This window comes from Garra rufa, chromosome 23 (genome assembly GCF_049309525.1).
Source record: "Garra rufa chromosome 23, GarRuf1.0, whole genome shotgun sequence".
Taxonomy (NCBI): Eukaryota; Metazoa; Chordata; class Actinopteri; order Cypriniformes; family Cyprinidae; genus Garra; species Garra rufa.
The window spans coordinates 356592-383971 of record NC_133383.1 but is presented as its reverse complement, the minus strand read 5'-3'; the positions used below and the strand labels follow the sequence as shown (position 1 = coordinate 383971).

The 27380-nt window shown below is 36.2% G+C and overlaps 1 protein-coding gene across 4 annotated transcripts in view; it reads left to right on the top strand.

The window, feature by feature from the left end:
- The first annotated feature begins 1214 nt into the window (after positions 1-1214).
- erg (ETS transcription factor ERG) overlaps positions 1215-27380 on the top strand; it is a 53412-nt gene continuing 27246 nt past the window's right edge. For 2 of the 4 annotated variants that reach the window (XM_073829145.1, XM_073829143.1), the window contains exons 1-2: positions 1215-1343; positions 15047-15125. In XM_073829145.1, coding sequence (XP_073685246.1) covers positions 15084-15125 — 42 coding nt within the window. In that variant the 5' untranslated portion in view covers positions 1215-1343; positions 15047-15083. Of the gene's footprint in view, positions 1344-15046; positions 15126-22025; positions 22171-27380 lie in introns of those variants that run through there. The other 2 variants (XM_073829146.1, XM_073829144.1) reach the window with 1 other exon arrangement.

The following is a 27380-nucleotide window of genomic DNA, read 5'->3' as shown; positions in this document are numbered from 1 at the left end:
GAGACCGTAAAACTGGGGTAATATGATCATATTTTCTTGATCTGGTAAGGACTCTAGCAGCTGCATTTTGGACACCTGTAGCTTATTTATTGAAGAAGCAGGACAACCACCTAGTAGTGCATTACAATAGTCCAGTCTAGACGTCATAAATGCATGAACTAACTTTTCTGCATCAGAAACAGGCAACATGTTCCGTAGCTTAGCAATGTTTCTAAGATGGAAGAATGCTGTTTTAGTAACATAGGAAATATGATTTTCAAAAGACAGGTTGCTGTCTAATATAACACCCAGATTTTTGACTGTAGAGGAAATAACAGTACATCCATCTAGTTGCAAGTTGTAGTTTAAGAGATTCTGTGTACTGTTTTTTGGTCCAATAAGTAATATCTCAGTCTTATCTGAATTTAACAGTAGAAAATTATTGGTCATCCAGTCTTTCACATTTTTAACACACTCTGTTAACTTTGCTAAGTTAGAAGTTTCATCTGGTCTTGTTGAAATATATAGTTGAGTGTCATCAGCATAACAATGGAAACTAATCCCATATTTCCTAATAATATTACCAAGGGGTAACATGTAAATTGAAAATAGTAGAGGACCTAGGACAGATCCTTGTGGCACTCCATACTTTACTGGTGATAGCTGCGATGACTCCCCATTTAAATACACAAAGTGGTAGCGATCGGACAGGTATGATCTGAACCATCCTAAAGCCTGCCCTTGAATACCTGTATAGTTTTGTAATCCAAAGAAAACATTTTTAAAACAGAAAGAAGTAGCCAAACTCTGAGTAGTGAGCTAGACACTCATGACTGGGCCATATTAGTGGACATGAAAAGTGGCAAGAAAAGATTGACTACTGAGTACTGAAAAACTATACTAAACTATACTACATACTGAAAACTACACATTATTTAAGTCTATTCTATTTATTAGGATATATTTATATAAAACTGTTATTATCCAATAAGTGTCCACCGAGAAATTGTTGAATATTTTATTTATAATTGTAAAATAATATTATTATTAATATTTAAATATATTCATTTATATTAAGATATAAAATGCTATGTATGTAAACCAAACCAAATTTAAATATATTGTACACTTGGCTCTGGAAATCGCGGTGTCTTGACTGACAGCTGTTCTGTCGATCATCCGTACGCAGTATGTACTGAGTGCGCGCGCGTGACGCCATGTTGTCCGTGTAGGCAGCGCGCTAGAGTTTGACACGCAGCCTCCGTCTGTTCCTCCGCTGATGCGCTTCACTTCAGCACAAACTACCGCCACCGACGCGAAATCAACCGACGACATGCTGAGAGATTCACGTCCACATTCACATGGTGAGTTTGCCACGGGTTTACTACTGCACTGCTGAAGTTTATGATTGTTCTTCTGCTCGTCAGACTTTTCTGTTCCTTTAGTTTCCTTTAGAGTGTTCGTGCATGTGGATATCAGTCTGAATTATTGACGTTACGATGCAAACAAAGGTACATAAGTTACAGTAGCACAGCATTAAATCTCAAAACGGCGACTGTCTGCGATCATGAGCTTCAGCAATGAAGAAATGCTGTTTGACAAAACAAAACTAAGTCGCACAGACTGACAGTTCAAGAGCAGCCTGAACACTGACCCCTGACCGGAGAGTTGAAGGGTCAAGTGATGCACTGAACTCACACACTTCAGTAGTCACCTTTGTGTTAGTATACATGTCCTGATATCAGCATTATGAGCTGAAATGCTTGTTTTCAGTGCAGTGGAGTTTGGCGGATGAATGGAACACTCTCTGTGTCCAGTGATAGGAAAAGCAGAAGCTGAAATCCGTCTGTCCGCAGGGAAAACTCTGTGTTTTACAGACAATCATGACTTTGAGTTTAGGCTTAGTAGTGTGTGACTCAGACGATTTCAGATGGACAGACTGTTTAATTTTTTATTTCTGTGTACTGAACCAGCTTATAGTGAGTTTCTGAAAGACGTCTCTTTTATTTAATAAAAAAATACAGTAAAAATTGTAAAATATTTTAACAATGTAAAACAACTGTTTTCTATGTGAGTATCTATTAAAATGTAATTTATTTCTGTGTCCAAAGCTGCATTTTCAGCATCATTACTGGAGTCCTCACTGTCACATGATGCTTCAGAAATCATTCTAATATATAATCTAATAATTATCAAAGTTGAAAACAGTTGTGCTGCACAATATTTTTGTGGAAACTGTTATACAGTTTCTTTTTCAGGATTCACAGATGAATGGAAAGTTCAAAAGAACAGCATTGATTTGAAATCTTTTGGAACATTATAAATGTCTTTACTGGCAGTTTTGACCAATTTAGTGCATCCTTGATTAATAAAAGTATTAATTTCTTACAGTCCCCGAAACTTTTGTATCATAGCAAGTAGAACAATTTGTTGAATTAATGTACGTTCAGTTTTGTGTTGGTTTACTGTAACGCTCCGCTAGTGTTTCTGTAACTCATCAGAATGGATCAAATATGAATGCAAATCTGTCAAATGAAAATGTTAAGTGCATTTAACATCTTAATATTTATCATTTAATGCATCTACAAAATAGTTGAATAGTATAACATTTAAAACAATAGTTGAAAAATAATAGATTGAATTAAACATGAACATTTGAAGCCCAAAAATTTTACAAGAAATTCATTTTCGAATTTGAAAAATCATTTTTTACAGTGTAGCATTATTTGAAATATTATATGAAGCATATTTATTGACTGACACTATTAAAAATAAAGGTGCTTTAAAAGGATCTTTACAGCGATTCCATAGAAGAACCACTTTTGGTTTCACATAGAACCATTCAGTCAAAGGTTCTTTAAAGAGCCATCTCTTTCTTGCCTTTTTATATTCTGAAGAACCTTCTTTTGCCATAAAGAACCTTTTGTGAAACAGAAAGGTTCTTCAGATGTTAAATGTTCTTTATGAAACCATTTAGACAAAAAGGTTCTTCGATGGCATCGTGAAGAGCAGGAGCAGTTTATTGTTCTGAAAGTGTAAACATGCATGCAGAATTATGGACAGCAGCGTTGTTTGAAATGTAATATTGAACATTATTATTATTAACAGTAATATTAGAGTGGTTTCAGTGATTGTCGTTGCTCCAGAGCTGGAGATTTCTGTTAGCGTGGTTCAGAGAGTAAATGATCTGCAGTGAATGAGAAGTGTGGCGTTGGTTGGTGATGTGGCTGATTCTGTCATTTATGAGCGCTTGAGCAGCATCTGCTGGACTCTCGTGTCTCTCTGTCTGCGTTTGGCTTCTGTAAATCAGACTAATCTAAAACAGGGAGGATGCTGAAATAAAATATTTCATCTATTTCCTCTCCATATTTTCTCCTTGTGATATGAATAATTCTCCTGCGCAGATTGATCTTCTGCTGCCGGCTTCAGCGTTTGGCTTCACGCCGCTTGCAAATGAATCACCGAAGCGGCTTTTGTTTGCCATTACCTCTCAAAGAGCCGCGACTGTTTGCGTTTAGATGGGATCCAGTGTCATATCTGACAGATCTCAAAGTCATAAAGCATCTGAATCTTTTTTCTTGTTGTTTTTGTCACAAAAGTCTGCTCCGACTGCAGCGCAGGAGACCAGAGACGATAATAAAATAAAATCAGTCCATGCAACTTAATTTATTTTTGTACTGCTTTAAAGTTTTTGTACTAAAGAAAACAAACAAAATCAATGATGCAAATTTAATCAAATATGTCAAGCGATAAATATCTGGGCTATTATTTGGATCAATTCAGTTCAGGTTTTGTTATTCATCTGATAGTGTCAGTGCAATCAATAATATTACTGATATCAATGGGCTTTTAGGTCATTCCATGTCAACTCAACCAGCTTTTACAATTTTTGGATCATTTGAAAAAATAATAAAAAGGTTATTTTTGAATTTGCTAATATTTATTTTGAAGAAAGATAGACATGTATAGTTATGAAAGCCAAAATATTATGGATGAATATTTACGGAGTAATCCAGTATTTTGTAGAGGGAGTTCAAAATGGCAAATTTCATCTTAGATTCAGAGCCAACTTACAGGAGGGTAAAAATGACTTCAGAAAGATGGCAACATCATAATGTTATTTGTACACAGAGATTGGTAGCTCTTTTAGTAAAATATGTTGACTTTAGCTATATTTAACAAAATGCAATTATTCTAATAGAGGGAAACAATATACAATTCTAATTTCAACATTATTTCTTCTTCTGTAAATAAAAGAAGTATCAGCTGGATACAAAGAGAAAAACATTTGGATTTCAACCCCTGAAAATGGGTACCATTCAACAATCTGGACATTAAGCCTCATTGAGATCCTCATATCTCTGAGACTGAATGATGTAGGGTCTTGAAAATTAGGATTCTAAAAGAACGGCTTTTAAAAAACTAGAATCTAAAATCATATTGTGATATCTCTAACACTTCTTGAGTTATAAGCACGCAAACTTTGGAAAAAGAGTATTTATTACACTCAGACTGGTATGTTCAATGCCGTTGTCTTGACAGAAAGAAATGAGATGCATCTCTAGTTTCAACATTATTTCTTCTTCAGACATTTATTTTTAAAAGAAAATAGGTATTGTATTTTTTCAAACTGATCCACATTTGGTTTTTGACCACTGAAAATGCCTTATTGAAATCCCAATATCTCTGGAACCGAATCTCATAGGGCATTAAAAATAAAGATGACAAAAGGAAAGTTTGTTAAGACGCAATATCTTAAAGGGCATTCAAATATCTTTAATACTTCTTGAGTTACAGACATGCAAACTTTGGAGAAAAACTCAAAAAGTGCTGTTTCCCCATTTTTGAATGGTCACCATTGGCACATAATGCAACAAAGATTGCTAAAGTCAACTTATTTTACTAATAGAGCTACCAATCTCTGTGTAAAAATTAGATTATGATGCTGCCATCTTTCTGAAGTTATTTTACCCCCCTGTAATTTAGCTCTGAATCTCAGCTGAAAATTGGCATTTTGACCTCCCCTCTACAAAATAATGGATTACTCAGTAAGTATTCATCCATGACATTTAATATTTTGGCTTTCACCACTATACATGTCTATCTTTCAGAAGAACAAATATTAGCAGGATCAAAAATTTGAGCCGGGGATTTTTTTTTATTTGGTTGATTTGACATGGAATGACCATTTTATTATTTTTTTGAAATGATCCAAAAATTGTAAAGCTGGTTGCTTGACCGTTACTATTTTTCCTAATTTTTTTGAGTGATTATCTCTGTTGGTATGGCAAAACCACTAGTTTTCTGTTGTTGTTTTGTTTGGTTTAACCACAGCAGCTGTCATTGCATAGCACACATTTTGGTTTTACACTGGAAAAAAGGATTTACTTTGAAACTATTTTCACACAGCTAGTAAATTTCACAAATAATTACAAATAAAATTTTTGAATAAAATTGCAATTAATAATTACAAATAAAAAAAACCATCAAGTATCACATTGAATTAAATGTGAAATTCTGAAGCACACTCTTAAAAATAAAGGTGCTTTCACAGCGATGCCATAGAAGAACCATTTTTGGTTTCATTCAGTGAAAGGTTTTTTAAAGAACAATCTCTTTCTAACGTTTTTATAATCTGAAGAACCTTCTATTGCCACAAAGAACCTTTTGTGTAACAAAAAGATTCTTCAGATGTTAAAGGTTCTTTATGAAACCATTTAGACAAAAGGCGTTCTTCTATGGCATCGTGAAGCACCTTTATTTTAAAGAGTGTTGGAAATAGTATTTTCTTGTAAAATGTTGTCCACTAGTCTTAGACTTTCTAAAGTCCAAATATAATGATCAAGATGACCTAAGGTTCCACTTTTAGGTTCTGTAGGCGTTATAGTGGGAAGAGTTGGAATCTCAATTCTAAATCTTTTTAGGGAGTATCTGTAGTGTGCATGCAGAACATTTCAGATTTGAGACTCTTTAAACATTTTAGACTTTTAAAAACTCAATTAAGTATAAATCTCAATAAACTAACAATAACAACCTAAAATGTCTTCAGCAAGAGCTCAGAAAAACACATGTAATCAGAAAAACACCGTAAATATATCCCAACTTTATTTTTGATTAGTAATATGCATTGCCAAGAACTTCATTCGGACAACTTTAAAGGTGATTTTCTCAATATTTAGATTTTTTTGCACCCTCAGGTTGCAGATATTCAAATAGTTGTATCTCAGCCAAATATTGTCTTCAGATGATGTATAAATCTCAATTTTAAGAAAAAATGGGCCCTTATGACTGGTTTTGTGGTCTAGGGTCACATAAAATAACACTGTCCTTCTCCATTATTAGTTTAAAGATTGATAAACATCAGTTTTGTTTAATCATTATTTAGCTGCTGATATAATAAAAGGATTCTGATGCTATTAAATGACAGTTCAGTGTTCTACAAAATATCTCAAATATACAAACGTTTGGAGTGACGTGATGGTGACAGAATGCTGATTTTGGATGCATTTTTGGATGTTTTGTTTGTGGATGTGGTGTAGTGTGTGTTTGTTGTTGTGTTCATTGAACACACCCTGACACATCAGAAACACGCAGCTACCGTAGGAACGCAGGAATGAGCTGCAGGCGTCCAGGGCGAGCGGCGGCGGCGGAGGAGAGGAATGAAGCGGTGAACCGCACTCGCTCGCTGCTAACTGGAACCGTGTGTGCGCATTAATGTGCGTGTTCACGTGAGTCCCTGCGTGACGCGCCTCGTCCAGCCGTGTTGTTTTTGTGTGACGGCCTGCAGTCAGCGTGCTGGAGACTGCGAATTAAACCGCCTGTAAATCTGCTGTTACAGACCATAAAAACTAATTTTAGATTTCCCTCTGTGTTTGTGTGTGTGTGTGTGTGTGTGTGTGTGTGTGTGTGTGTGTGAGTGTGTGTGTGTGTGTGTGTGTGTGTGTGTGTGTGTGTGTGTGTGTGTGTGTGTCTGTGTGTGTGTGTGAGTGAGTAAGAGTGAGTGTGTTTGAGAGTCTGGGAGTTTGCTTGCATGAGTGCGTGTGTTTGTGCATGTGTCCAAGTGTGCGCGAGTGTGCATGTGTTTGTGTGAGAGAGTACGAAGTTGTGTGTGAGTGTGCGAGTGTGTTTGAGTGTGTGTGAGTTAGGGGTGTGCAATATATATCGTCTGTGATAATATTGTAATTGTTAGGGATGCACCGAATGTTCGGCAACCGAAATTATTTGTCCGAAAATAGCAAAAAAAAAGCTATTTCGGTATAAGTGAAAAGGCTGAATAAATGATAGCGAACAATGACGCGATCAAACAGAGGCGTGCACTAATGCAGCAAACATTAGGGGTGGCACGGTTCACAAAACCCACGGTTCGATTCGTATCACGGTTTTAGGTCACGGTTTTTGGTTCTGTACGGTTCTTGTTTTTATTTTTTTTTATTTTAATCTTTAACACTCCAGAAGTATGTTTTGGCATATGAAATGTAGCTTGATTATCCACAATTTAGGATACATTATTAAAAAAAAAGTTTTATCATGTAATCATGCATTGCACAAACTGAATCGGACTTGACTTTAAGTACATTATTGAGACCATCTCTGAGGAAAGCTAGGGGAGATTTGATACAGCAATAGAGAAGACATTGATGACATGCTTTTCATTTATTTGGCAAAAACAGGACAATGTGCATCTCCACAGGAATTTATGTGCCTTTTTAGCACATAAAGATTGAACTGAAGAATTAACTTGCATGTCTACCAACACACTGGCGTGATGTCTTCTCAGATGAACTGACAAATTAGAAGTGTTGCCGTTTGCACACAGTCTCAGTTCGATCTATTCTTTTATTCCCGTCTACATCATAGGTAACATGAAATCCAAAATGTTCCCACACACCGGACCTGGCTAAGGGGCCGTTCACATGAAGCCTCTTTTGCGCACTCAAGTTTGTTATTCCAAATGTAGACGCGTGGTATGCGCTCGTAATGGAAGCGACGCGGTGCGACACGCTCGTTTTTTCCAGGCGCGTCCGCGCCGCATCGAGATAAAAACATCTCAACTTTTCAAAATTCCACAAGCTCACCGCAGACCATGTGACATGAACCAACCAATCAGCTTCATCCTCAAAAAAAAATTGAAAGCACAGCCAAGTTGGATGAACAGCGTATCATAGCTGGCGCATCCTCCAACTCCGGGCAGCCTTCCTTATCTCTCCCACTTGCCATTTCTACACGTGACGTAACCTGCAGCACTCCACTTTTACTGTCTCTATGTCTACACACAGCTCTTATTTCGCGCAAAAAGGACACAATAAGGGGGTCTTCAAAATGACCAGAGAATATTATTTTACTAACTTGTTGATTTTAAGTTAAATTGTGGTTTGTTGGTAGGCTATAATGTCTACTAAAACCTTAAAAATGTTCAGTGTTAAATAAATATTTTTAAATTGTTGTTTTGTAATTTATTTTTTTCTTTGAAAAGCAAGACAAAACAGTAAAAGCAAATATTGGCTATTTAATTTATGCAATGGTGAAAAAAATTGGCAAAATACATGGGGGAAAAACAAGAAAAAACATGTTCTGTAATCAGCCTTTGGCCTTCGGCCCAGTGTTTAATTTAGTTCGACTTCGGCCAAGAATTTTCATTTCAGTGCATCCCTAGTAATTGTTGTTTTAATGACGTGCGATTTGACATTATTGAGTATGCAAACATAACACACCTACAGAGTGCGCGCATACATTACAAGTCTATAAGTGAGGTTTAACTAGTGCATGTACACGTTAAAGTTTAACTGCATGATTCAGTCTATTAAAATGCATTTAGAATGATCACATAATTCAAGATATGGGGGCAGAAAATTCATATATATTGACATCATTTCCTATAGTTAATCAATATTTTGATTAACCTTTCCTTTCCTTTCAATATCACATGAAGAGCTGTTTTTCTTAAAAAATCAGCATGTTACAAATGTGATACTGCTTTTATACAACAGTTCAATAAACAAGAAGTTTAATGAAGAGACTTGTCGGCACCGATTGCCTTGTGGGCAGTGCGCCGACATACAGGGCCGTTGCGCTCCGGGTGTCCCGTGTTCGAATCCCGACTCGAGGACCTTTCCCGACCCTGCCCCCTGTCTCTCTCCCACTTCGCTTCCTGTCAATTCTGATCTGTCCTATCAAAATAAAGGCAAAAACGGCAAAAATAAATCGTTAAAAAAAAAAAAAAAATTAAGAGACTGTTTTAGACACCATATTGGCTGTTTTTTTTTTTCGCCAACAAAACCTACTAGCGGTTTTAATTTCACATTTAAAGTATCTTTTAATTTTTAAATAATTTCATATATCATTAAAAGTTTTATGTAAAATATCATTACTATTTATGCATTTGTAACTGCAGTTTAAAGCTTTCCATGTCCCTCTAAGCTGCATTAAACTGTGTGTAAATACATCTAAATGCCACTTCAGATGCAACTTCTGCAAAGATCATTTCGGTTGATACTGATTTCATTTGTATTATTATTATAATTGACTGATTACATGTAAGCATTCGACTAAAAAGATGATGCACACTTTAAAAAAAATGCTTCTACATTTTTTTTTTTTTGTGCTGCTAACTTTTTGAAGGGCTACCAAGTAAAAAAGTTAATTTCGAACCCTGGTGAGAGTGAGAGTGCAAGTGTGTCTGTGTGAGGGTGCAAAGTGCTTATTTTATATAACTGTAGTTTTTTTATATTATAAATAGTAATGTATTTTTGTGTTAATTTAGAAGTTTTGTTTGGGTGGAGATTTAACTTTCAAAGGGGTCATTGGATGCAAAACTCATTTTTCCATTGTTTGAACATTAGTGTGTGTTGTCAGTTTGTGAACACAACCGCCCTACAATGATACAAATCCACCCAGTGCTATTTTTTTAATCTTTAAAAGCAATATCACCTTTATAAAATCAGCTCATTCTCAGCTTCTTGTGGGTGTGACGACACACAGACAGAGGCCCCTCCCACGATAGTTGATTGACATAAGCACCTTACCTTAGCCCCGCCCTCACCGAGCTGAAACACTCTAATTGAGCGATTGAGGTGTTCTGTTGTTGGATGTAATGATGAACATAGCAGTCGTCATTTACTCCCGACATCTGAGCCGCTGAAGACGCAGAGGATAACGTTACTTTAGTTTTTAAAAGGAAAGCGCCGATCCCGATCTACATATGCGTCTATGTTCGTGCGAATCGTTCCTGATGCAGCTTCACTCACAGCAGAAGTGAGAAGAAGGGTATTTATGCATCTTTGCAAACAGCCTTTCTTAATAATGTGCTTGTTGACAAGTTTGCCGATAAACGCAGCTCAATGCGGCTAAAGGAAACATTACAGCTCATAATCCCACAGCAGAGAGGGGCGGGGCAAGCAGAGCTCATTTGCATTTAAAGGGAACATGCAATAAAATGAGCTGACAAGGTAAAAGGGTGTTTTTTTACACTACTATTGAGAATTTTGAATCAAAGTATATTATAGACTTTTCATTAAGACCCTAAAGAATCATATGAACTTGTGGAAAAAGGGCATCCAATGACCCCTTTAATGTTTTTATCTGACGATTCTCTCGAGCCGTATCTACAAACCAAGATCTTTCCATTTAAGAGAATTCACACTGAGAACACCCTAGTAACCGCTTCAGCATGATCTGAGTGAGCTGGGCAGGACTGTAGCTGTGAGTAAGAGGTTAACGGCGTGTGTCGCTGGTTGATCAGCGCTGCTTGTGTTGGATGAGTGTAAGTGGGTCAGACAGTAAACGGCAGCGCTGCTGTGAGTCAGAAGTCGGCACGTTTGGACGCATGAGTGTTTTTCCTGGATTGGCTCGTGCTGCGGCTCCATCACAGATTTGTTGTGATCTTCGGTGACAAAACCTCAGCTCGGTTTACTAACGGCGAGGCGCGGGACCCACCGCAGCCGGAGCGATGACGCGGCGCTCTGTTCTGGGTGAGCGGGATTATGGGAAACTCTTGGACCGTCAGGTGGATTTCACTCACAGATGAGCTCTTATTTTCCTCTAGTATGAAACCAGCGCTGCTGAGCATCTTGTTAGATCTGAATATTGTTCGCATAATAATATGGGGGTATTTATCTCCACTCTCAGACTGAACTCTGTGTGTGTTTGTAAATCTGACTGATTCTAACAGCTCAGGTTTCAATATTTATGTATGATTTAATGCTTCATGTTTGTTCAGAGTTCTGTGCGGTATGTACTAAATCTACACTAAAATTAAAACCATAGATACAAACATTTTCATTACTTGAAATGAAATAAACTCTAACTGAAAGAAAATAAAATATTTAAAAAATCTATATTAGTCAGTTGCCAAGGCAGCATTTCTAATTTTAAACTAGATAAAGTTTGTCAAGACCAACTTTAAGTTGGCTCGAAAAAGCCTGATCAGAAATGTAATGGTTTTCAGTCTAAAAAAGATAATATATAAGATGCATTTAAAGTAGTTTTAAAGCTTAAAGGTTGAATGTTTTGAAGGCAATACAGTCTGTCAGATGGATGGATAAATGGATAGCTAGCATGATTTAGCATGTTTTTAACTTATTTAGTTACTAACATGTAGCTAGCATGTTTCCAGCATGATTAGCATGTTGTTAGCATCATTAATAAGGCACTAGCCTGTTTCTGACATGGTTAGCATTTTGCTAGCATGTTTTTAGCATAATTAGCAAAGGCTCTAGCATGTTTTAACATGATTAGCATGCTGCTAGCATGATTAGCAAGTTACTAACATGTTGCTAGCATGTTTCCAGCATGATTAGCATGTTGTTAGCCTGTGTCTAGCATGATTAACAAGGCACTAGCATGATTAACATGTTGTTAACATGTTGTTAGCATGATTAGCATGTTGTTGGCATGTTGTTAGCATGATTAGCATGGCATGTTGTTAGCATGTTACTAGAATGATTAGAATGTTGTTAACATGTTTCTAGCCTGATTAGCATGTTGTTAGCATGATTAGCATGTTGTTGGCATGTTGTTAGCATGATTAGCATGGCATGTTGTTAGCATGTTACTAGAATGATTAGAATGTTGTTAACATGTTTCTAGCCTGATTAGCATGTTGTTAGCATGATTAGCATGTTGTTGGCATGTTGTTAGCATGATTAGCATGTCGTTAACATGATGTTAGCATTGGTAGCCTGATGTTAGCAAGATTAGCAAGTTACTAGCATGTTTCTAGCCTGATTAGCATGTCACTAACATGATTCTAGTTGCTAGGCTTGGTTAGATGGATAGATTTTAGTCTCAGAAGGATACTAATAAGTGTAAGTTTAAATAGCATTAGCTTTCTCAAGCCAACTTAATTAGTTTAATTTGATGTACTAAAATAATTCAAACTAAAATAATAATCAATAAAAACTATATAGACATAGAAAACTAAAAATGACAAAAACAGACAACAAAATGATTAAAACTTTAAAGGTGCCATAGAATGCGTTGAAACAATATTTTAAATTGTTCTCTGATATCTACATAGAAGGTATATGGTATAGGAAAGAGCAAAAAATCTCCAGAAACGGTTTTACAAGTTCATTTACAACCCTAGGATTTGTCCCTAGAATGAAATGCTCTGTTATTGCCTTATTTGTAAGCTTCATGAATAATAATGAGGAGCTCTGCTCTGATTGGCTGTTTCACAGAGCTGCTCAACTCACACAGCATTGTAAGGAAACACATGGAGGAAAGATATTTAATTATGGAGCTGGAGCTGCTATTAATATGCGGGGCATTGAAACTGCCATTTTGAATCCACAATAACTTTTTAGTTTCAGTTTTGAGATCGGCGATCACACGTGCTCTGTGTAACGTTATACTACAGTGACAGTACTCACCGCGCATTTGAGAAGTTCAGATGCTGTCAGCATCTAAGGCTCATCTTATTTTATTAGAATGCCTTATTTGTTTTCATTGTCTTTCTGAGTACAGACACCAACCATCCCTGCACTTAACATCTCCTGCACAACCTGGAACATAACATTTATTCCCGTGATCTGCCATTTTCGCTATTGTCCTCCCTTTGTTTTTTCACAGTAGCCTACCAGCAGAACTTCTGGTGACTGGGCGATGTAAATGTTGGGGGCGTGACTTTTAACGATCGGGACTGTTGCGTAACAGTCTGTTGTGTTGGATTTGACCTATTTTTCAGTGGTCTTTTGCGAACATCAGATTAATATAAGGAGGAGGAATCGATGGTGTTTGAGACTCATGTCATGTCCATGTACTGAACCGGTATTATTCAACTATACCAAGGTAAATGCAGTTTTCTATGGCACCTTTAAGTAATATTACAATTAGTACAGAAAATAAGACCAACACTGATGAGTGCTGTGGTGTTAACATCGAAAGTGTTGTGTGTACTGCAGAGTAGTGAGCCTAGTGAGTTAGTATGTTATTCCAGCTCTCGTCCAATCAGGAGAGAGGAACATCTGACCGCAGAGGCCAGCCCCGTTTGTGTGAGAATAAACAGACTGACGGCCAAACGCCACACACACACACACACACACACACACACACACACACACACACACACACACACACACACACACGTGGCTAATTTGCTGGAAATATGCTAAGTGGTGTAATTCTTTAAGGGCTATTAGAGACGTCTGATAAGACCACACACACTCTCTCTGTCTCTGTGTGACACGCGTGATGCAGGCGTGTGCAGCTGGAGTGGTTCCCGTCATGAGGTCACGGTGATGTCATGATTGCGGTTGTCTGGTCATTATAGTCTCGTCTTTCACGGGTTCAGCGCTGTATTTTTCTGCTGAAGTCTGGGGGACGTTCACTAAGATCCATCATGGGTCTAATGCTGATGTTTTCAGGAGCGTCTGTGCTGTAATTACAGCGGCTGCTGCTGCAGATGTGTTTCAGGAGGCTGGTGGATGCTGTTGTAGTTGTGACAGTAGTGTCACACGGAGTGATCATCTCTAGTGTCATTAGGTAATGTTTTGGAGCATGAATGCACTTAATTTCCAGCGATATTGTCAACTTGATTGCACAGGTACTAGGGCTGTGCAATATATCGAAATGATCAAAATATCGCAAATGTGCGTATCGCAATATGCATATCGCTACAGCTTGCATTTGGAGTCATGAAGCAAAAGATAAAGAGAAAAAGAGAAAAATAACTTTAGTAGCTTAAATAAGAATCCGTGAATTCATAGAGTTAAGATAAAGCTGTGTTTTATTTTTCCTTTTTATTAATCACTGATGTTAAAATGACACTTTCATGTCAAACACTACCGTTCGCTTTCAGAAGTTGTTGAAGGGGTGCTTTCTTCTCACAAAAAGATAAACATGTATGCTACTTATATTAGAATCAGAATGAGCTTTATTCACCAACTTTGTGAAGAAACAAGGAATTTGTTGTGGTTTTACAAGAGCTCTTCGTACAAACATACAGCAATGATGAACTTGCTTAAGTTTTTTTTTTTAAGCAGTACATTTGTGTTGAGTATGTGTATATCTCTATTATGCGTTTCCTGATTTATATGTAGAACTGCCTCTTTATAAAAGCTAAGAGCAGAATGTTTATAGACAAAGATAGAGGCGGAAAATTAAATGTATACCAATAAATAAATAAATAGATAAAATAAAAAGAAAAAAATGACTTTAACTGAAAATTGAGTGTTTACTATTGTCCTATTGCATTATTGACATTTTTTTACTGTAAAGCTGCTTTGACACAATCTGGTTTGTTAAAAGTGATAAGCTATGTTAATAAAAGTGCTCTTGAGATTTTAAATTCACAGATATTGGTTAATGGTCACTTTATATGCAGGTAAACCAGTGAATAAATTATTTATAAAAAAATAAATAGTATATTTTAGTACATATTTACATAATTATTTTACATTTTTATGATTTAATGATTAGATTTTCATTAACTTACAAACCTGTTTAGGAAACCCTGAACTAGATGAACTCCAATAGCTAATATAACTGCTATACTGAACACACACACTTGAAAAGAACATCTATCAGTATTGTTGCTGAAAGCGTTTATCCATCTGTGTGTGTATTTTAGGCTGCAGTGGTCAGATGTCTGATGTCTGTTGGAGGAAATGATCCAGACTGGAGCAGAACCAGAACCAGTCAAACAAAAGGTACACACACACACACACACATATATACACACATGTACATATATTTTGCCAGATTTTGTCAGTCCAAACAGGGCTCTACAGTGTATTTGCAACCCAAAACTACTGCGTGCAACTATAAAAAATATTTGGTAGCACCAGTGCGACTGCCTCCGCTGAGGGGAGCTTCAAAGGTTTCTACTAGGGCTGCACGATTTGGAGAAAAAATCTAATTGCGATTTTTCTGATCAAAATTGCGATTTGCGATTTAAAATGCGATTTACTACTATTTCATAAAAGAGCTACAGGTTTGATATGGTGGTTTTAACAGAACCAAAGAAAGACCAAGCATAATCACAAAGTATGCTACACTGTTCTACTGTTTATTTAAAACCTCTTAAACATTGTTGCCTTTTTTAAAATAAAGTTGTCAGTTATCATGACAAATTAAGAAAATAACTACAGTATCTTAAATAAAATAAAATTAAATTAACAATTAAAATTATATAATAAAATATTATTAAAATCTTAAACTTTTAGGAATCCAAACACACTGTAAACAATTTTACATTAGTAAAACACTGATGATAACCTACATTAAGAGACACTTTGTTGGGAAGTTGAGCCGCTGCTCCCGCTCATCTTTTCCAAATGGCGTTAACGTTATTTGCTCAGTACATGCAGTAGAGACCTGCACTCCTACGGGAGTATATAGCGGGACCCGAGGCAACCGACTGCGGCGCGGGACAAAACTTGATGGGCGAGTGCGGCTGTTCGGGACGCGGGAAAATAAAATGATTCGCGGGATCCCCGCAAAATAGAAATATCTAAAAAGCAAAATATTGTTATTCATCTATTGCACAAAAGCAGCAAGAACAACTAGTATACAACTTACAGCTATTATCAGTAAGCACAAGGATAGGCAGTCAGGTGTTTAAGTTAGAATCCACTCACTGCTAAAACATTCTTGCACAGTGCTGAATATTGCGTGCTCGCGAATTAAAACACACGAAATGTAGACATTGTGAAAGATTCATCGTGCATAATATTCATTGTGTTAGAGCTTTATGAGATCGCAAATGAACTGAGATGTCAACTTTAGCTTTGTCTGCTTGCACTCTGCTCTGGATACACACAGTAGCTCATGCTTGCTCTTCTGTTAAGAATAACAGTGGTTTGTGAATGTTGATGCTTAGCCTATATAACAAATATTTTATCGGGGACGTTTATGCTGGGGTTTTGTGAAACTTACGAGATGTTACAAAACTGTTTCATGTAAATTCAATTGATGTACTGAAAAAAACTATATAGGTTACTTTTATGCGGGCAGGAGCGGGACAAAACATGAATGTCGAGGTAGGAACGGACCGAGATAAACATATTTCTGCGGAGGCGGGACTGAAAAATCCGTCCCGTGCATGTCTCTACATGCAGTGTTAAAATGCCCCCGTATGGATGAGGTTAAACTCTGCATCAAACGTAATATAAGCATGAAGACGTAATATGCACTTGAAGTGACCTGTCAAAAACGACTTATATGCTTGTTACCACATTTGATAATAAATCGAAATAATCGCAGCTCTTGCGATTTGAAAATCGCACCCTTTCAAATCGCGATTTCGGTTTAAAAACGATTAATCGTGCAGCCCTAGTTTCTACGTATTTGTGCAATGTTGAATAATGTATCAGACATATCTGACCAATGCTTTCATAAACAAAGTGTAGAGAGAGCGTCAATAAGACATTGATTGTCCAGAGAGCTGAGTTGATTATAATTGAACAAATCAAACGAATGAATGACTCAGTAATTAAATCTGTGACTTGCTGCCACCTGCTGGCAGATTTACTTTCTTGAATTTTTCTTGAATATAGAAATATTAAATGCTAGCTGCTGCATTTTGGACCAGCTGGAGTTTGTTTATTAAGCGTGCAGAATTACCACCCAATAAAGCATTACAATAATCTATTCTTGAGCTCATGAACGCATGCATTAACATTTCGCCATTTGACATTGAGAGCATAGGTCGTAATTTCGAATTTCGGTTTTTGAGATGATAAAATGCAATTTGCAAATGCTAGAAATGTGGCTTTCGAAGCAAAGATTGCTGTCAAATAGCACACCTAGGTTCCTGACTGATGATGAAGAATTGACAGAGCAGTCATCGAGTATTAGACAGTGTTTAAGGTTATTACATGCGGAGGTTTTAGGTCCAATAATTAACACCTCTGTTTTTTTTTTTTTTTCCAGAATTTAGCAGTTAGAAGTTACTCGTCATCCAGTTTTTTATATCAAATATGCATTCCGTTTTTTCAAATTGGTATGAGAAATATAGAGCTGCGTATCATCAGCATAACAGTGAAAGCTAACACTGTGTTTCCTGATGATACACACACACACACACACACACACACACACACACACAGTACAGTAGTGAAGACGTTCAGACGCAGCTCTGTCTCTCTCTCGTGTGTGTGTGTGTGTGTGTGTGTGTGTGTGTGTGTGTGTGTGTTTGCTCATGTTCAGCATGTGCAGAAAACCTGCAGATCTCCAGACATTTGTTATCCAGCAGCCTCAGCAGGACCAGAGCCAAACAGTGACACTGACACACACTCTCTCTCTCACACACACACACACACACACACACACACACACACACACACACACACACACACTCGCGGGTGCTCAGGGTTCGTGGTGATCTGTCCGCTCAGATGAGTTGTGTGCCGCAGTGGGACAGGAGTTTCTCAGCGTGTCTGTCTGTGAGGCTTTGAACACAACATGATCTTCACGTGAGTCCATGCGTGTGTGTGTGTGTGTGTGTGTGTGTGTGTGTGTGTGTGTGTGTGTGTGTGTGTGTGTGTGTGTGTGTGTGTGTGTGTGGTTTGTTCTGAACTCTCTTGTGTTGTAGTTTTTCTCTGAAATCTGAAAAGTGTCATTTTATATGAGATATTATGATGTGTGTGTGTCATGTTGTGGCTGTAAAACATGTTTGACTGTGAAGCACCTGTTGCATGAAATGCTTGTAGTGATGATGGTGATGATGATGATGGTGATGATGATGATGATGGTGATGATGATGATGATGGTATGTGTGTGTGAAGCATCATTCTGAAGTTCTGCTGGAGTCTCATATTCAACAGCTACTGTCTGTCTGTCCATCCTTCAGTCTGTATCTGTCTGTCTGTCCGGTAGAGAGACGGCTCTCTGTTTTCTGTGAGAATGCAGGAATGCCGTTGTCCTGCGGGCAGATGCTGCTCTCTTCGCTTGTGATTTCCTGTAGCGTGACAGAGCTGTGAGTTTGTGTGTGTGTTTGTACCTACTTAACCATATAGAAGTGAGCTGAACTTGACAGAACCACATTTTGGGGGTAAATAAAGCTTTTTTTTTTTTCGGAAATTCAAAGTTTGGGATCAGTAAGACTTGTAATGTTTTTTTAAAGAAGTCTCTCCTGCTCATCAAGACTGTGTTTATTTGATCAAAAATACAGAAAAAACGGTAATATTGCAAAATGTTATTACAATATAAAATAATGGTTTTTATTTTAATATACTGTAAAATATCATTTATTCCTGTGATGCAAAGCTGAATATTCATCAGCTGTTACTCCAGTCTTCAGTGTCACATGATCCTTCAGAAATCATTCTAATATAATATAGAATTATCAGTGTTGGAAACAGCTTTGTTTAGGATTCTTTGATGAATAACAAGTTAAAAAGAACAGCATTTATTCAAAATATAAATATTTCTAATAATGTAAATCTATGCTATCACTTTTTATTAGTTTACCACATCCTTGGCGAATAAAGATATTCATTTCTTTCAAAAAAGGAAGAATAAAAATGTACTGACCCCAAACGTTTAAACAATAGTGTATATTGTTAGAAAACCTTTCTATTTTAAATAAATGCTGTTCTTTTTAACCTTTTATTTACCAAAGAATCCTGAAAAAAAGTTTTACAGGTTCCAAATATTAAGCAGCACAACTGTTTCCAACATTGATAATAAAAGTAATAAATCAGTATATTAGAATGATTTCTGAAGGATCGTGTGACACTGAAGACTGGAGTAATGATGCTGAAAATATTCACAGAAAACCGCTGTTTAACATTGTAATAATAGTTCACGATTGGGGATGTAGCGATATCAAAATCTCACAATACGACAATATTGTGAACAAAAAAGTGGTATGTATTGCAAAATAATGAAAAAAACCAAGTGACAAATTGGAAATTTTTTTTAAAATTGTGTACATTTAAAGTTAAATAATTCTATCTAATGCCCTTTGGGAGTTCAAAATTAGAGCTCCAACCTATTTTCCTAACTAAGAAAACTTTTGAATTTGAACTACAGTAACCACCAGCTGTCAGCAATTCATACTGCACTTTTAAAGGGGTCATCGGATGCAAAACTCACTTTACATTAATGTGTGTTGTTTGTGTAAACAACCACCCTACAATGATAAAAATCCACCCAGTGTATTTTTGTTTTAATTTTGAAAAGTAATATCCTTTAAAGGTAATAATACAAAAGTCCTTCATTCAAGAGCAGTGAGTAATTTTTCTCTTTGTATTTTTACGTTTTATTAATATTAAGCACAGAGACGGCAGAAGGAATATTATGTGTTGCCGCTTTAAGAGCCACACGGATCTAATATACTGTTACTCACGGATTTACATTCTCAACTGTTTATGATCATTTCAGACAGAACTGACAAGGGTTTACACGAATAATCATCAAGCGCCTCATTTTGAAATATTTCTGCGTGTATTTGAGCGTTTAAGCGCACCTTGAGCTAAAAGATACCTTCACATGTCCGTGTTCTGCTCCGTCTCTGAGCGCAAACACAGAACAGCACAAGTTCTCATTCTCGCTTTTAAAAACACAACATCAAAGAAACATTAATAAATTAAGCATGTCCTTTATTAAAGTCACGTTACATGTTTTGCTGATTTGCATGTGAAATTAGCATTTTATAGAGGAGCGAAAGCTAACTAAGAATAGATTTGGAACGGCATGGGGATAAGAGATTAATAACAAAATTTTAATTTTGAGTGTAGTAACCCTTTAAAAACTACACTTGGAAGACCTGGATGCTTGGAAGACCTATCGTTTCATATCGTCATGTGACCACGATAATATCGTGACACCATGATAATGATAATACTGTTACATAGTTACAATTTTTACTGTATTTTGATCAAACAAATGCAGCCTCGGTGAGCAGAAGAGACTACTATCATTAAAAATCCTAATTATTCCAAACTTAAGTGTGTGTGTGTGTGTGTGTGTGTGTGTGTGTGTGTGTGTGTGTGTGTGTGTGTGTGTGTGTGTGTGTGTGTGTGTGTGTGTGTGTGTGTGTGTGTGTGTGTATTAGGGCGTCTCTCCTGTGTTCAGTGATTTCATCAGACTGTAAAGCGTCTCACTGTAACTTCCTCATAATAACTGACGTTACTCAAGAGCATCTGAGAAACACAACACACACACCGCTGTTAAACTAGTAACTAACTGAAGCCTCTAACAGCACAGATCAGCTGTTCCTTAACAAAAAGAAGTATACTTCTATAAGTTATTTTAAGTATATTTTTAAGTAAACTATATGTAGTGAGTATACAAATATCAGTGTACTAGTATACTTTTAAGTGTACTATTTCAGTACTTGGAACTAAATTGGCCCACTTTCTAGTATATAAAAGTATATTTTAAGTATAACAGGTGTAAACTTTGAGTACACAACTAGTTTACATCTATGTTTGTAGTTTGTACTGCAAGTCTACTAAAAGTAAACTTATGGGTATACTGATAGTTTACTAATTAAATACTGTTTTATGCATTTTTAGTACACTTTGAAGTGTAGTCTCAGTTAACTACTAGTTTAGTAGTTTTATACTATGAGTATACTCGTAAGTTTTCTTTAAGTGAACTTTACATCATACTTTAAGTATACTACTATGTCCCTATTTATATATTAATTTGTATATATTTTGTTTTATGAATATCTGAACATACCAAAAAAAAGAACAGGGGATCTGCTTGTAAACAAAAACATTTTATTCTAGCTTCATGCATTCTTTTTTTTAAAACACTTGAATGTGGGTAAGTTTCATAAATAAGAAATAAAAACAAAATTTTTTAACAAAAAGCAAAGAAAAGACTGTTGATAATAATCCAAACGTAGATGGAGTTGATCAACAGCCCAAAGCTTAACAGTCAGTATTTCCTCTTCATGGGTGGACATTTTATTCCATAACGTTCCACAGTTTTCCATATCTATGGTTTTGATGCTGTTTTATGTCTGACGATCGTGTTAGATTACATCTGGAAGCATCTGTTGTTTCGGTTTCTTCTTCACTTGTGTTTTGGAAATTCTGTTCAGAAGATGTTTATAGCACATCTAGCGTATAACAATCCAAACACAGATTCTCAGAGCACAAGAAGAGCTCGAATATACTTAGACTTTTAGTAAAATAAACAATACTTTTTTTAGTATAATATAATATTTTTTAGTATGTAATTTTAAGTACATTTCTGAGAAGTATATTAAAAGTAGACTGAAAGTGTTTTAAGTTTGAAAAGTATACTAATAGCACACTTGAATAAACTTTTTTCGTAAGGTGTGTGTCACAGAGAGTGTGTTTGCAGTGCATTATGGGTGTGTGACAGATGAACACACCTGAGGAGAGTGTGTGAGGTCAGAGGTCAGAGCCTCCATCCGTCTGTCCGTAACACACATCTGCATCCTGTCTGTCTCACAGCACCTGTCTCTCTCTCACGCGTCTGTCTCTCGGTCTCACTCACATCCAGAAAAACATCATTGTTTCAGTTCAGCTTATCTCTGCTCTCCCAAATATCCTGTTTCTTCGAGCTGCGCGTCCAGAACCAATAGAAAGCTCTTCCTGCTGCGGGCTGACTTCACTTCCAGCTTTAGCACAATCTCATCCGCTCCAAACCGCGCTCCGCAGAACCGCGACTCACACGCGCCGCCGCCGCCGTAAACACAGACACAGACACACAGACACGGGAGCGGCGTGAGGACGGCCGTCCTGCTCCACCATGGCCAGCACCATCAAGGTAAGAGCCGCTCCTCCACACTAGTTAGTGGACAGCAGAACGAGCGCCGACGGGTGACACCCAGACAAACCAGAGCCAGATTACGCTTCTCTCCGCTCAGTTCTGCTCATCTTCTGAGAGTTTGTGTGGAATTTCGCTGTTTGTGGAGATTCTTGGGTCAAATCTGTGGCTGGTTGCATGAATTGCTTTGACTAGTCGTACAAGTTCATTCTTAGTGTTTTTAAGGCTTTTACAGGGTTTCCGTAAGCCTTGAAAAGTCTGTTTTCACCCGTCCACAAATTAAGGCGAGACACTGCAGGTGAATAGAGTAAAAAAATTAACTAATAGTTATGACCTTATTTAACCAGTTGATTGATTACTTTGATAATTACAAACAATTTTTGTATTACAAGTTTTTTTGAAATGTTAGGTTTAAATATGCAAATGAGCATTGTTTAATAAAATATGCACTAATTTGCATACATTTCTAGTAGAAAAATCTAAACACTGGATGAAGTCAGTTTTGAAATTCTTGTTTAATTTTTAAAGTCAAATGTTTTTACAGAGGATTTTGGGATTTCATTTTGTCACTCAATAATACAGAAAATACTTAGAACAGGCCAAAAACTATATATATATATATATATATATATATATATATAATTTTTTTTTTTTTTTTTTTTTTTTGGGGGGGAATAAAATTTATTACAAATTCTACATGAACAAATCCCTCTATAAAAACCTTCAGGATATAGACAGGAATAGAAATGTAAAGTGTGGTGTGTGTAAGTGCTGCTGAAGTGGAGATTTATGGCTCAGTGTAGGAGAAAAAACTCTTGGCCTTTAAAAATCTGTATTATAATTGAAATCTATTGACACAAATAGATAAAGTGCTATAAAAGAAACACTTAACAGTGTCTTTTGGGCGTTTTCTTTCCACTAGTCTGAAAAAACACTTTATGAAAAACCAAAAAGGCCAAAATCTCAAACTTGACAAGTGCATGAAAAAACTGTTTTTGCCTGCAGTGTCTGTCCTTAAGGCCTTAAAAAGATGTTAAATCAGAGCAGAAAGTCTTAATTTAAATGTTGCATGACTTTTTCAGTATTTCTGTCTTGTTTTCTAGCCCAAATGTAAAGATAAATTTACTAAAGATGCAAAATGAAGATTTGAAGTCTTGTCCTTGTTTTCCTTTGAATCAAGTAGATTTTTTGAGCTGATCAGCAGATGTTCTTGTTCTAATCATAAACTCACTTTATTTTGTTCAGTTTCTTAAAAAAAAGCCTTCATATCTTCTGTCTAAATTGCGTTGTCTTGATTTAAGATGTTTGCACTGAAAAACAAGGTAAAAATACAGAGAAAGACTTTTTTTCCTTTTGATCAAAAGATACAGTGAAAGATGTTTCCATATTCTAGTGTTTGTGAGAAGAGATATTTTTTGCACAATGAATTACAAATTAATGGAGATCTGTAGGAAGTTGTGTGTTCAGAGTTGTCGTATTGTGTTCCATTCAATTTATTCTTTTAAAATTTCTTTACTTGGTCTTAAAAAGTCTTACATTTAGTTTTATAAATTTTGGAGAAAACCCTGTTTTATTTAGTTGCATAAAAATTCATTTGTGAACAAAAAGTTCACAAGGACTAGCTCTCACACCAGTGTGTTTGCTGAAAAGTTGTTTATTTTTGCTATTTTTACACTTGTGATTGTAGAGTTAATGTTTCATTTTTCTTGACTTTTAGTTGAATATTTTCTTCTGTTCTCTCATTTATTTTGCAATGCTTTAGTTCAGTTCTGGTTAGTAATGTTTTATCATTTTCCCTGTGCTCTTCAACTGGTTAAGGATGATCTATGATGCTTTATTTTATTTAGAAATAGTTTTTCACACACTATAGTTTTCATACTACCATTCAAAAGTCAATTAATTTTTTTTTTAAAAGTGACAAATTAAAAGTAACAACAGACATTTATAACATTACAAAAGACTTCTATTTAAAAAAAAAAGTTGACAAAAAAGGTAGACTGTCATTTAGTTTCCTGGAATAGTTTTTGTCACTACAAACTTCGTAAATTTTGTAAATTTGTCTGTGTAATATATGACCACAAAACCAGTAAGTAGCACAGGTATATTTGTAGCAATAGTCAAAAATACATTGTACGGGTCAAAATGATTGATTTTTCTTTTATGCCAAAAATCATTAGGATATTAAGTAAAGATCATGTTCCATGAAGATATTTCGTAAATTTCCTACCGTAAATATATCAAACTTATTTTTTGATTAGTAATATGCATTGCTAAGGAACTTCATTTGAACAACTTTAAAGGCGATTTTCTCAATATTTAGATGTTTTGCACCCTCAGATTTTCAAATGGTTGTATCTCAGCCAAATATTGTCTTATCCTAACAAACTACACATCAATTGAAAGCTTATTTACTCAGAAATTATGTATAAATAAATAAAAAATTGTCCCTTATGACTGGTTTTGTGGTCCAGGGTCACAAATAGTATTTAGTTTGGAAGTGAAGTTTGGTTTCTTTTGTTTCTAAACTCCATAAATACACAGATGTGAAGATGTCTGTAAAGATATCTAAGGGATAGTTGATCCAAAAATGCGAAGAAGAAGATCATTTGAGTTTTGGTCAAGTCAGTGGGCTCAAATGTTCTTCGAAACATTTCCACTGTTCCACTGAAGAGAGAAAATCCCAGCGTTTTGAAACATCAGGAGGAGAGTAAATGATGAGCGATGTCTCTTTAAGGTCCAGCGGGTCAGAATGGAGTGGTCACGTGACGGCGGCGGCGGCGCATGTAAACACACGCGTGTTTGACTGTAGAGTAGATGTTTGAACACGCAGTCCGTGGAGAGATGATGATGATGAATAGATGATTCGCACAGATGTGATGTGAATGTGAAACCCATCAGACGCTGATCTTCGCTTTTGTCTCCGTTGCTCTTTATGCTTTCTTCAGATTTCTGTTCTGCGGGTCGTATCCGATTTTATCCGCGACAAATGTGCGCTTCTGTTGAACACTGTAAATCTTTCTGTTCCTGTTTATAAAATTATTCTGATTTATTTGAGCATTTATTTAGTTTGTCATTTCAGAAATAATGAGTGGGTTCAAACAGGTTTCCAGAGCACTCCTGCCGTCTGTCAGTCAAGCAAATAGCCCCGCCCCCAACCTGTCTTATTTCAGGATCATTTACATATTTTGCTTTAAACTATATTTTTATATTTTCTGCTTTCACGTTAATTTTGGTTAAAGTTTTATTCATTTTATTGGGTAACTAGAAAAAAAAAAGTTTGTCCAGACAAACGTTAAGTTGGCTTGAGAAAGGCGGACCAGAACATTTGAAAAAGTTTTAAAAGTCTTAAAAAGTTTTAAGTTTGATTGCTTTCGGTCTGAAATAGTTTAAAGTTTGAATGTTTTGAAGGCTATACAGTCTGCCAGAGATAGATGAATAGATAGCATTTTGTTACTAACATGACAAGCCTAACTCTGCTTCTAGAATGATTGACATGTAGCTAGTATGCTTAGCCAGTTGTTAGCATGTTTTTATTATGATTAGCAAGTTGCTAGTGTGTTGCTATCATATTTTAGCATGATTAGCAAGTTATTAGCATGTTTCTAAGATGATTAATACGTTTCTAACATGTTTCTGTCATGATTAGCTAGTTGTTAGCATGATTAGCAAGTTGCTAGTCTGCTTCTAGCATGATTAACAAGTTGCTAGCATGTTAGCATGATTAGCAAATTGCTAGCATGTTGTTAGAATGATTAGCAAGTTGCTAGTATGCCGTTAACATGATTAGCAAGTTGCTAGCATGCAGTTAGCACGATTAACATGTTACTAGCATGTTTCTAAGATGATCAATATGTTTCTAACATGTTTCTGTCATGATTAACAAGTTAGCATGTTAGCATGATTAGCAAGTTGCTAGCATGATGTTAGCATGATTAGCAAGTTACTCGCATGTTTCTAAGATGATTAATATGTTTCTAACATGTTTCTGTCATGATTAGCAAGTTGTAAACATGTTTTTGGCATTATTAACATGTTACTAGCATGATTTGCAAATTGTTAGCATGATTAGCAATTTGCCAGCATGCCATTAGCATGATTAGCAAGTTGCTAGTCTGCTTCTAGCATGATTAGCAAGTTACTAGCATGTTGTTAGCATGATTAGCAAGTTGTTAGCATGCCGTTAACATGATTAGCAAGTTGCTAACATGTTTCTAAGAAGATTACTACGTTTCTAACATGTTTCTGTCATGATTAGCCAGTTGTTAACAAGTTTCTAGCATGATTAACATGTTACTAGCATGTTAGCATGATTAGCAAGTTACTAGCATGTTTCTAAGATGATTAATACGTTTCTAACATGTTTCTGTCATGATTAGCAAGTTACTAGCATGATTTGCAAATTGTTAGCATGATTAGCAATTTGCTAGCATGCCATTAGCATGATTAGCAAGTTGCTAGTCTGCTTCATGCATGATTAGCAAGTTACTAGCATGTTGTTAGCATGATTAGCAAGTTGGTAGTATGTTGCTATCATATTTTTAGCATGATTGACATGTTACTAGCATGTAAGCATGATTGGCGAAGTAATTAGCATGTTAGCAAGTTACTAGCATGTTAGCAGGTTACTAGCATGTTAGCATGATTGGCGAAGTAATTAGCATGTTAGCAAGTTACTAGCATGTTAGCAGGTTACTAGCATGTAAGCATGATTGGCGAAGTAATTAGCATGTTAGCAAGTTACTAGCATGTTAGCAGGTTACTAGCATGTAAGCATGATTGGCGAAGTAATTAGCATGTTAGCAAGTTACTAGCATGTTAGCAGGTTACTAGCATGTAAGCATGATTGGCGAAGTAATTAGCATGTTAGCAAGTTACTAGCATGTTAGCAGGTTACTAGCATGTAAGCATGATTGGCGAAGTAATTAGCATGTTAGCAAGTTACTAGCATGTTAGCAGGTTACTAGCATGTAAGCATGATTGGCGAAGTAATTAGCATGTTAGCAAGTTACTAGCATGATTGACATGTTACTAGCATGTAAGCATGATTGGCGAAGTAATTAGCATGTTAGCAAGTTACTAGCATGTTAGCAGGTTACTAGCATGTAAGCATGATTGGCGAAGTAATTAGCATGTTAGCAAGTTACTAGCATGTTAGCAGGTTACTAGCATGTTAGCATGATTAGCAAGTTACTAGCATGTTAGCAGGTTAC